General features: G+C 42.5%; 1 protein-coding gene and 1 non-coding gene across 2 annotated transcripts; both read right to left on the bottom strand.

Annotated features, from left to right (window-relative positions):
- Positions 1-4,167: 4,167 nt before the first annotated feature.
- Trnaf-gaa (transfer RNA phenylalanine (anticodon GAA)) lies at positions 4,168-4,240 on the bottom strand. Its single transcript has one exon. It is a non-coding gene; the product is annotated as a tRNA-Phe (tRNA).
- A 6,934-nt stretch (positions 4,241-11,174) lies between these two features.
- On the bottom strand, positions 11,175-12,158 carry LOC138037056 (uncharacterized). The gene has a single exon (XM_068883065.1). The coding sequence runs from the start codon at positions 12,156-12,158 to the stop codon at positions 11,175-11,177; it is 984 nt and encodes a 327-aa protein (XP_068739166.1).
- Positions 12,159-12,458: the final 300 nt, after the last annotated feature.

The raw sequence follows: 12,458 nt of genomic DNA on the forward strand, positions 1-12,458 counted from the left end.
ATTACCCAAGTCGCGAAGTGACGAGGGAAATTTGGAAACCTTGGATATTGCAAGTGAAATTAAAACTTCATTTCACGAGGGCACAATACGATTACATGCTTATCATGTACATAAAGGGCAAAATTATTGAGGGAAGCCCGTTCAACGCCGCGACAAATGGCAATTAACTCAGCATGCTTTCATTGGGTTAAAGTTTAATTCAATAAATCGATGCTGCCAACAGAAATAGAGCGTAATTTAATTAAACTGTATTTTACATGTGGACAAAAAGCAGTTTAATCAGAGTCAGAATCTGGAAGAACATTCTCTTGTAACTTCGCTTGCTCTGGATAAGCAACTGTTGACCAACCAGGATCAAGTCATCATAGTATACCATTTTCACTGTCAATACAACCACCGACCGCCGTCGCGATACTAAGTTATGGGGAGCGAGATTTTGCGGAGGCAGATGGTCGTAAGACAGAGATATATAGGGGAAAGATGCACGCGTTGCCGAAGGGGCAAAAAATTCCACACTGGACGAGAACGGCGTAACTTGGCGAAAGAGACCAAAAACAAGAGAAGGTTTGCATATATAGGCAAATGAGTTCCCTGGGGACTTGAATAGCATGGTCTCCTAATCCCTGAGGTGTTACAAGGATACCGGCGTTGCGCACAGGCTAAATCCATACCTATTTTGACAGTGAAAATGCCCTCTTGATTACCAAAAGTGTTCTCGTGACTAGGATGAAAAATGCTCTCCGTCTCAGCCAATCAGCATTCAGTAAATTTGCCCCGTGTGCCATCATTGCATTTAACAAATCCTTCACGGGAACACACGAGCCCAACATATTGACTTTCTCTCATCTGGGTGGCTTCATAGTGCAGTTGGTAGACCATTGCAGCATTGTACCGGCATCGCAGAGGTCATTGGGTTAAAATCTCGTTGGTGACTATTACTAAATTGCCCAACAGTGTGCGAGGATCACTTCTCCATTTCATATATAACCCGCAATTAAATTATACATTTATTTCATTAACCGAGTCCTTCACGGGAGCACATGAGCCCAACAAATTGACCTGCTACCAACTGTGTGCTTCATAAATCAGTTGGTAGAGCATTGCACCAGCATCGCTGAGGTCATGTGTTTGAATCCCGTTGGAGACACCTGAATTTTTCAGATGTCCATAAGCAACAATTGCTTTAAAAATTGTCCAGATTAGCGCAAGGATCAGTTCGCTCTTTCCTTTCATAAAAAGAGACTCCCGTGATAGCTTTGGATCACCCCTGATGAAGGCACCAGCCAGGAGTTTCGTAAACGTGCGTCCTTTAAATTGTACCTTTTCAAGTTACGTCTATAATTCTCGAGACCAGGTGGCCCGTTTCTCCAAAATCCCGAAACTTTTCGGGGCATTTTCGGGTGTCACTATTTTTTTGGTATCTCAAGAACGGAGAGGATTTAAGTCGTCAAACGTCACAGACATATTTCTTTTAGTTACCTTGAAAACATGTTAAAACGTCGCCTTTCCAAAGCAAGCGGCTGGCAGTTTGACAAATGGCTTTTCGGTCCCGAGAAGTTTTCGGGACTTTTGAGAAACGGGCCCCAGAGTAGCATCAAAGTGATGCACGTCTGAGGATCAGGAGAAGAAATTAATTAGGTGGAGCACGCTAATTACTTTTTATTTTAATAATTGACTTTTAGGAAATTTCCACTATTTCAACATGAATAAGGCTGCCCTATTTTCATTAGCCCTTACGCTTATTCGGGGCAGCCTGTATGTACTCTTTTTAAAGAGTATTTTAAGAGTATAGGCTATCAAGAGAAAATGAGGGGACAGAGAGGGAGGCTCTGAGCGTTGGCCGGGATATGTCATGTCCACGACAGTTATTTTTAGACGAGCGGAAGTCTTTTTGCTCTAGCGGAAGCCTGTCTTCCGAGACGTGCGCATGCAGTCTTGCCTCACTCTCAGGTTCTTAGTGAAAAGAGAAAATGGCGGCGCACGTGGAAGGCTGATAAATATTTATATTCATCAAACATCAGACCGAGGCTGGCCTGCATGCGGACGTCTCGGAAGACAGAACAAAGACTTCCGCTCGTCTAAAAATAACTTTCGTGGACATGACATATCCCAAGGGCTGGACCGGGAGCCTACCTCTCTGTCCCCTAATTTTCTCTTGAGGCTATCTAATGAAATATCATGAATCTCAGTACCGAAATATTAAAATATTAAACTCCTGTAATGAGATTATGACAACGCCTAATATATTTTGTATACTCCAAATTCACTCGGTCTAGCTGAAGGAAGCATTTTTGGAGCCGAAAAAATGTAATGCCCTTATAACATATTTTATGTAATTATTTTGAGCCACTGACACTTTTAGGATGATTGATGCCGTATATGGGTGCCTACTTGTTCAAAGTGTCTAATGGTGAGGCACATTAAATTTCTATCTAAACGTAAATTATAAATATTTATGCGAGCAGAACAATATTGCCGTGGATCTTGTATTCGCAGAAAATCTTGAGAGTGTTTTAAATTTGTCGTCTCTCCAGTGACACGCAGCTACAGTGTATGTGGCCAATTTTTACCTTCTTTTAAAAAAAAATGCCATTTTTTTTATAATAGCAGCTAATTTTGGAGTTCTAGCTTATTTTCTCTCCCATAAGTTAAGCCTGATTTTCACTAGCGAGCAAGCACAAGAGTACCCTGCGAGCAGAGTCTCAGTTTTCTATCTTCCTCGATAAGCAAGCATGAACGCAAGCACAAGAGCGCTTATTTCATCGTGAAAATGGGCCTGAGGCAAGCATAAGCACAATCGCAAGGATCACAAATCTTCCTTTTTCCTTGTGCTTGAGCTTCAGTATGCTTGCGTTCTCTTGCGTTTTGTGAAAACGGGACGAATAACGCAAGTACAACGGGAGCTGTGATGTTTGTTCAACGAAAAAGACCCACCCCAGGTTCTACTAGCGGAGGCGCGTTATTAGAGAAATCACGGGACTAGTGAATCTTTATCTCTGCGTCATTTGCTTGTTCTTGCGTTATGGTTCGTTTTCACTTGACACGAATCTCTTGTGTTTGGTGTTTATGCTTGCGCTTGTGCTTGAGTCGCTAGTGGAAACCAGGCTTAAGACCCTGAAAAAGTGTTTTTGAGGCTCGTAGAGTTGTATGGTATAAATAAACCAATGCTACTTGAACAGGAAACACATCAAAATGCACTGTTGTGATGTGTAGTGATGTGTTGTGATGTGTAGTACATCGTGATGATTGTGCCACTTGCTGCGATGTCACGCCGGCCAACTCCTACTAAATCAGCTTTAAGTTTTATTTTCTCTTTTTTATGGCAACTCGTTGAAAAAGATTAAATGAGTGAAATAACTAACGCGGAATCTGGGTATGCTCTTGGCATATTCTTAAAATTCTGATTAATCAGCCTTAACGTGCTTATTAAGAGGTGTAAACAACAGCTGCTGAATTTTTTCGACAAGATCTCGAGAAACTGGCAAAAATCTCATCCCCAAGTAAAATATTAAGTAAGGTTTACCTACCCAGATCCTCACAATGCTTTCAAGTATATCCCTTTTCACATTTACAGTAGTGGGTATTATCTCTTGCGTTGATAGCACATTTTCCGTGCGGAGAACACAAATTTCCATAGCATTCATTCTGTGAAATGTAAAAGCACATTACGTGTGAAAAATCTAGCACCTTAAAGTATTGCAGACGAATGCTGCTGATGTGTTGCCAGGGACGAGGCATATAACAATGCACGGCATTCATATGCAAATGAGTGGCCATTCATAGGCTACGATCTGACAAAACGACAGAAAACTACAATCACGTAACTTTTCCGTGATCATAAATGAAATGTTTTGTTGCCAAAATGATTGAAAAAACATCACAAAACATGAGGCTACGGGTAGCCTACACTTTGTTCCAAGGATTTTTAGCCGACTTCCTTGAAGCTCACTGTATTTCAGTGGTTTTTTTTTAATGTCACAATATCTTGGTAAATATCCAGTTTCAATTCCGTAGTGCGAAGTCCACAGTCCACATTCCGTGACTTAATGATAGCGTTATGTGCGATCGTGGATATTTGTTTACATTGAAAACTGTTCAAGTGAAGCTATGATCTTAGCAGTTATGAACGCAATTTTTGCAATTGCGTAGAGAAGCCTGAAAAATTCAGGACTTCAACGGGGTTTGAACCCGTGACCTCGCGATTTCGGTGCGACGCTCTAACCAACTGAGCTATGAAGCCACTGACGTTGGTCATTTGTGGTCATTTCAGGCTTCTCTACGCAATTGAAAAAATTGCGTTCATAACTGCGAAGATCATAGCTTCACTTGATTTCATATCCGCAGTTCATATATGATTCATTTCATATACCATTTCATCATTGATTCACCCGTTGAAGTCCTAAATTTTTCAGGCTTCTCTACTCAATTGCAAAAATTGCACTCATAACTGCGAAGATCATAGCTTTACTTGATTTCATATCCGCAGTTCATATATGATTCATTTCATATACCATTTCATCATTGATTCATTCCTCACGGGACCATTAGAACCCACACATGACCAGCTCCCAACGTCAGTGGCTTCATAGCTCAGTTGGTTAGAGCGTCGCACCGGAATCGCGAGGTCACGGGTTCAAACCCCGTTGAAATCCTGAATTTTTCAGGCTTCTCTACGCAATTGCAAAAATTGCGCTCATAACTGCGAAGATCATAGCTTCACTTGATTTCATATCCGCAGTTCATATATGATTCATTTCATATACCATTTCATCATTGAAAACTGTTGTTAACGGCATTAATTCCAATCAAAACTAGAAAAGAGATGCTTTGCAAGTCCCTACGACGATAATTAAAAATATTTCATACTTTTTCTTAACAATACTGGAAGAATTATAAAATTACGATATCAGTTACAGAGTCATAGGATAACCCAACCTCGTTTCCAGCCTCCTCTCTCTTCCTAAAAAAAAGAGGACCCTGGGAACGAGGTTGACGATAACCGGATATTGCATTGCCTGCAACGAAAACACAAAAACTCGTTTCAGGTCACGCACAATTCTTTGATACACATTTTCTCATTCATCTGTTGCGTATTCTTCCGTAGTTTAGTGGCAATCGCAATTGCGTCTGAAGGAGGAGAGACCGAGTTCGAATCCCACTTAAACTGCCTCCTACGATACAGGGAAATCTTACGCATGCGCAGCCAGAGCGCGAGCCGAAAAAACAAAATAATAATAAAAGAATGTCCAAAGTCCAAAAACGGAGTCGAATCCTAGACTTTGTTCTTCGAACAAGGTAATGAGAATTAGGGCTGTTTGTACCAGAAGTAAGGCTCGTTCATTTATCTTAGCTACTACTGTTCATAATTCGTTTTGTTAAAACAAACGCATTAGTTAAAAATGTGCCCCAATTTGGATTCGTGATCCCGACGCTCATTATCAACTCATTGCGATCCCGATCACATTTTTCAGTTCTCCTTTACCTCAAAGAAAGGAGGTCTTTTCAGCGGATTCATAAATGATTGTTGCCTTAGCAAAGACAAGCCTTCAAGGTCTTGTCAACCAGTCCTATCTCTTTCCACCAAAACGAAAGCGTCTATTTACACGCTCATGCGCAAACTTTAAATGTCTTTTATTAGATCTTAAAGTCTTAAATTCTAGCTTTTGTTCTTTGTCTTGCTCTTTCTTTCTTTGTTTCATCCTTTTTGCAAAGAAACTTTCTGCATAGTTTCCTGCGCAGACCCTCTTGAGACTACCCACGCAATCTTTCCCCCTCAACGATGGTCCTTCTTTGAGGAAGAAAGATTGTGTGAAGAGTCACAAGAATGTCTGCGTAGGAGGCTGCTCTCTGCACTTTTTCGTTACTTTTAAAAAGTAAAACGTACCACCTATCGCGGTGCCAAAAAAAGTTGAATTTTAGCATGGATCTTAGATCAGTCGACTGCTGTGGCTACGCGCCGTCTAGAAGCAAAAACAAAAAAAAAGATACAGACGATGTAGTTTCACAAGAGGAGACCACAGACCACAAGTAAATGATGGGGATTGGAAAATCTGAATAGTTTGCAATGATAAGATAAAAATCATTTTAGGCGGTTGTAATTAAAGAGACAGCTTCAGTTGGCATTTTTCATGTCATATCACCGGAATTTGTTTGCCTTGTTTATTGATAATAATGATAATGACATGACTTTTTTCGGGAATATTGTTTATTTGCGCCCTTGTAGTGTCATTTTCAAGGGCCGCAAATGACACTGCAAGGGCGCAAATAAACAATATTCCCAAAAAAAGTCATGTTATTCCCTTATTAACCTCATAGCGCAAAACAGCGAATTGTGACACGTAAAATTAGAAAAAGAAACAAGTAGTGGTGTAGGCGTTGCCCGCGTAATTTTTAATATATAAGACCCCTAATTAATTGGAGCCAACACGTGATATATTTTGCGCATAGGAAAGGGGACATGTGATATGCTATTTAACACATGATAATGCTTTGATTGAATAGCAATACTACTACTACTACTACTACTGATGATGATGATTATGATGCAAGGCTGGCTATACGGCTGTGAGAACATAACTTTCTGATTTTTCCAAATTTCGTCAGGCATGGCCTGACGTCTTCAGGGAGTGAATTTCCATTACAATATATTGAAATACAAGTTTTTGAAATACAATATATTTAATGTATTGTATATTATTTACAATTCTTCTCTTTTGTGTGTACCTTTGATTGGTTTAATTAGTTTTATTGTCTATGAGCCAGCTGGAAAATTATGTCACAACAGTATGTCAACAAAAGAGAATCGAGGGTCTGATGTATCAATGCAGTATTTATGACCAAGAGAAAACAATTTGATTAATTGTGTAATAAAGGAATTGCTTATATTGGGTAAAACTGAACGAATTGCTTAAATTGTGTTAAAAACGATTTCCTTAAATTGTCCACTGAAATAAGTGCAAAGATCATTTCTCACTTTCCTTTAGAAAATTATTTTCACTTGTTGTGATCCAAAACCTCAAAATTTGCCCCAGAGCCTACAACTTTCACTAATATTGGGGAGTTAACGGGTTAACGGGTGTGCCACGTTGAGCGAAGCCCTGAGGTGTGTTTCTTTGGGAAAATCCGAATGCGAATGTTTGAATCATCCGGCTATGAACGGATTTTGTTCTTTACTAAAATCCAAAAATAGATTTGAATCCAATGTATCCTCAATTGTGACAGATATTGGACTTATTCATGTAATCTATGCGTTTCTTTGGGCCGAAATGGATCCGAAAACGTTTGGCAAACAGCTTTCAATACCAAACAATCACCGCCTGAGGGATCATGGTAAGTGTCTTTAGCTCGTCAAGTAGCCTTGGAATGTTTTTAAATCTGCTATAGAATGACAAAACTTCTTCTTGACCGAAAGTTGCATGGGTAAGTTGGAGACATTAGCTCACAAAAATCAAGGGTTTTTATCGCTGGAGGGAAATCGTAAAATGAAGAGTTTATATCATTGGAAAGAAATCGGCGCGGGTGGTATATGCACTGACCTTTTGTTGAATTAAAGCTATCAATGATTTACAGCAATTCAATAATGCATTTCTTCATCAATTGATTTTACAAATCAACCTTTATTTTAATTCGTCAAATTCCTTTACAAACATTTTCCTTCTAACAATTTTTAGTTATTATTTATTGTAATATTACAATTTCCGCCACAAACATTTAGAACTAATGTTCCTGAACTACTTGGAATCTCCAAAGCGGAAGTTAGCGCTGAATTACAGTTTCCCCTTACTGTGCTTTCTTTCTCTTTTTGGCCTTGTACAATTTTCGAAACTTTCAAAAGTTGCTCTTCAGTTTCTCTTTTGTAGCCCTGTAGAGCATCAGATCGATGACCAGTTACTCCCTTGATCAGTTTGTCGTCTACATCATTTTGGAACAATCTACTAGCAGCGGTTGCTCGTAGCGAATGATTAGTATAGTAACCCTCCTAACCTTTTTTAGTTGCAAATCTCCGAGCCATAACCAAACTAGGCCCTCCAAACTCAAAAATATCAGTCATTGTGATGTTTACGGTCAAATAAACACTTGAAACCACTTGTTCGAACACAAGAGTATAATTACTAAACAGACATGACGACTACAACATACAAAAGTCCTAGCTCCTAGACCGCGTGGGTCATTTGCATAAATGATTGACAAGTCTCAAAAACATTACATCTCTCCCCTTCTTGATGACGGACTTTGGAAACGCGTAAGTGATTGACCTAAACGACTTCTTTAAACGACTTTGTTATAATATGAAAACGGCAGACTGAAACGTGTTACAGAGTCACAAAAATCCATTGCATGCTTCTGGTTTCTAGTTCTCTTGAACAAGTAAAACGTAGTCTGCAAATCTCGCAGGAGGCCTTGTCTGCCTTTGTCATCGTCGTAGGCCTGCAGTAGGGCTTGAAGACCTTGTTACCTTGTCCAGTTCCTGAATTTCCAGTGGTTGGGGATTTGCTGAAACGTCTTCGTTCATCTCTTGTGTGCGGTTTCCAGTATGCTCGATGTGACTGGGGACAACTTTGAACATCGATGAGTTGCGCGTAACGGTTTTGTGTCCGTCGCTTGCGGTAATCATCGATCCTTTTTTCTCTTCGACTACAAGAGGCACTGGATTAAAGGGGGTACTGAGCTTGTTGGCCTTTGGTTGCTTGATTAAAACTGTATCTCCCAGCTTGATATTGCTTTCTCTCACACCTAGCTTTTGGTCAGCATACGCCTTTGTCTTCTTTTTCTGCTCTGCGTCTCTCTGCGCTAGGTTCTTCTGGGTCTCAACAATGGTTTGTTGGCGGACTGGTGGCGTCACTTCCGGCAGGGTGGTTTTGAGCTTCCTCTGGTTAAGTGCTTCGCATGGTGAGATGCCAGTAGTCGAGTGAGGTGTCGCCCGATACTGCCGCAGAAATTTGTTGAGCTCTTGTTTCCAGTTCTTATGCTCGATGGTCGCGGTTCTCACGCATTTTTCTAGTGTCATCATGAAACGTTCTGCCTCGCCATTTGCCCTTGGCCAGAGAGGCGTGATCTTGCGGTGTTGAAAGCCTAAATGCTCAGCAAAATTCTTGAGCTCCACGCCGTTGAAGGGGGGTCCGTTGTCGCTCTTTAGCACTTCAGGAATCCCTTGTCTTGCGAAAATTGCGTCGAGCTTCGGGATTGTGGATCTGGCGGAAGTGGATGTGACAATTTCCACTTCCGGAAAACGGCTGTATTCGTCGATGACAACCATGAGATAGTCTCCAGAAGGAAGTGGTCTTAGAAAGTCCATCGCGAGTTCTTTCCACGGAGAGGATGGTAGCGGTGTCATCCGTAGAGGTTCGAGTCGCTGTGCCTTGCAAGTAGTTGCTGCTTGGCATGGTAGACTGCTGTCAACTTTCTCCTTCACCATCTTGTCCACACCGGGAAACCAGACTCTCTCTCTGATGAGCTGTTTTGTCTTTACGATTCCTTGGTGTCCAACATGCGCCAGGTCTACAGCTCTGTTTCTCAGTGTGTTAGGGACTACGATCCTATTTCCCCTCAATATTGTTCCCTTGTAGACCAATAGTTCGTCCTTCACTTTCTTGTACTCTTGTACTTCGGGATCCGTCCACATGTCGGTTTCAATGGCCTTGATAAGCGCCTGGAGCGAAGAGTCTTTCTCTGTCTCCAACTTGATTTCTTGCATTGTCATCGCTTTTGGTACAGCTTGGTTGCAGATGTAGTTAACATAGTCTTCCGCGATGTTGCGTTCTTCACATTCTGCGGTACTTGGGTGTCGACTCATGAAGTCGGCCGGGTTTTCAGCGTCTTTTCCAGGTCGGTAGATGAGCTGACAGTTATAGGGCATTAGCCTTAACTTCCATCTATCGATGCGTGCTGATGTTGGTTTGTGACTGTTGAAGATCCCCAGAAGCGGCTTGTGATCTGTGGCGATGGTGAACTCTGACCCATACAGGTAAAGGTGAAAATGTTCAGCAGCCCAAACTACTCCTAGCATTTCCCTCTCGGTCTGGGAGTATCTGTGCTCAACGTCGCTGAGTGCTCGGCTTGCGTAGCTGATAACTTTACCGTCTTGCACCAACAAACCTCCTAGTCCGACGGGGCTCGCGTCGACTATCACTTCGGTCTTGAGTCTCGGGTTGAAATACGACATCACATGATTCTTGGTCAGGGTGTCTTTCAATTTGTCGAATGCTTGTTGCTGCTCGTCGGCCCACAGCCAGGGGGTCTCTTGCTTGGTTAACAGTCGTAGCGGGGCGGTTATCGTAGCGTAATCTGGGATGTAACGGGACAAGTACTGAGCCATTCCTAGAAGTGACTTCACCTCACTGACATTGTCTGGTTTGCTCATGTGGGCGATCGCCTTGATCTTGCCTGGGTCTGCCTTGATTCCGTTCTTGCTGAAGATATGTCCGTAGAACTTTATCTCACTCTTTGAGAAGCTGCATTTTTCCTTGTTCAGGCGCACATCGTGTTGCTGGAGACGTTGCAGCACACCACGGAGATTCGCGTCATGCTCCCTCTGCGTTTTTCCGAATACGATGATATCGTCAGAGATATTCTTGCATCCAGGGAGGCCTGTAAGTATTTCCTCAATTGCGTTCTGGAAAATCTCGGACGCCGCGTTGATTCCAAACATTAAGCGTGTGTATCGTCAAAGTCCTACTTGTGTGCTGAATGTGGTGATGTGACGGCTCTCTGGTGCTAGCTCGAGTTGGTGGTATCCAGACGAGAGGTCTAACTTGCTGAATACTGTCGCTCCGTTGAGGTCAGCAACTAGGTTGTCGATTGTCGGCATTAAGTGCTTTTCTCGCTTCACAGCCTTATTCAGCTCTGGCATGTCTACACATGTTCTCACTTGGCCAGAACTCTTAGGGACCACGAAAATGGGGCTCACCCAGGGCGTCGGACCTGTCACTGGCTCGATGATGTCTAGTTCTTCTAAGCGCTTCAACTCAGTCTCGACATCCTTTCTGACATGGAAGGGGATGCGGCGGTGCGGTTGTTGCTTGGGTTTGACGTCAGGGTCTATGTGAAGCTTGATAACTTTTCCTTTTACTTTGCCGATTCCTCCAAACAGACTTTCGAATTCCTTGTTCGTGAGGGGCTGGAAACGAGTTTTGTCGGTTTTAACTTGATTGACGATCTTAAGCACGCCTAGCTGTTTAGCGAAGGTTTCCCGAAGCACCTTTGACAATGTGCAAGGTTGTTTGTGTGCTGTTGGCATTGGCGGATATTTCGGCCTTGACAGTTCCCAGTAGGGGTAGGTGTGTCGGTGAGCCGTAGGAGAAAATTATGCGCTTGGGTTTTTCTGGAGCTTTTTCCTTGTATAATTCCCTGAAGGTGTTCTCATCGATCAGATCAACCGATGCTCCGGAGTCAACCATCATTTCCACTTGTTTTTCGTCTATCTTGACTTGGCACACAGGTTGTTTGTCACGGCCTACTGTGTACACATACTCATCTTCTACATCAGTGTCTCGATGCGTGACCTGGTTTGCCGACTCAGGTGGGTTTGTTCTGCAAACTTGGGCGAAATGGTTTAGTTTGCCACATGAGGTACACTTTTTGTTCTTCGCGGGGCAGCTGTCTCTATGAGGGTATATTCCACCGCAGTTCCTACATTTTCCGTCGCGCTTTCGGGATTTGTCACGGTTGCGTGACTCTTGGCGATTTTGCGGACGGCGATGTTTGCCTTTGGGTTGCGTTAGTGTTCCTTTTTGGGGTGGTTTTATTGCGTTCACGGTTTTATCCTTATTTTCAAAATCCTTCGCTTGTACTTCGCTTAATTCTAGGGCTCTACCAGCTTTCATGAGACCAGCTAAATCGAGGTCCTCTCGCAGAGCTTTACGCCGAAGGGGGTTTGACTGGCAGTTCAAGATGATTTGTTCTTTAATCTCTTTGTCTGGATTTGCGAAGTCGCAGGTCTTTGCTAGGCTCCTCAGACGGGTATGGAAACTGTCCAGAGTTTCTCCATCCTTTTGCTTGGCCTGACGGAAGTTGTATACTTCGTATGTTGTGTTCACTTGTGGAGAGATGCAAGCGGTTAGTTTTTCGACGGCTTTGTTGTAATCCTTGTCCTCGCCGACGTCTTGAAGTGTCTCGAAGATCTCGTCGACCTCTGGACCGCCGTAATGCAGCAATGTCATCGGTAATCCCCATTGCAATGGTTAATCTCTCGAATCGCCCTAGCCATTTCTTCCATCTAGGGCCTGCATTTCCATCGACGTGAACGGTGGGAAGTTAGGCAGTGAAATCGCCATTATTTTGATTTCGCGGGAAATCGCTTCGGAATTCTCTTCGGAAATCTCTGTAGAAATCGCTTCGGAAATCCTGGTAGAACGCGCTAAGGGGGTTCTTTGCTTGATCCTCGTCACCAGATGTGATGTTTACGGTCAAATAAACACTTGAAACCACTTGTTTGAACACAACAGTATAATTACTAAACA

This window comes from Montipora capricornis, chromosome 2 (genome assembly GCF_036669925.1).
Source record: "Montipora capricornis isolate CH-2021 chromosome 2, ASM3666992v2, whole genome shotgun sequence".
Classification (NCBI taxonomy): Eukaryota; Metazoa; Cnidaria; class Anthozoa; order Scleractinia; family Acroporidae; genus Montipora; species Montipora capricornis.

Coding starts and splice junctions, on each gene's coding strand:
- LOC138037056 (XM_068883065.1), bottom strand. CDS start 12,158: ATGACATTGCTGCATTACGGCGGTCCAGAGGTCGACGAGATCTTCGAG.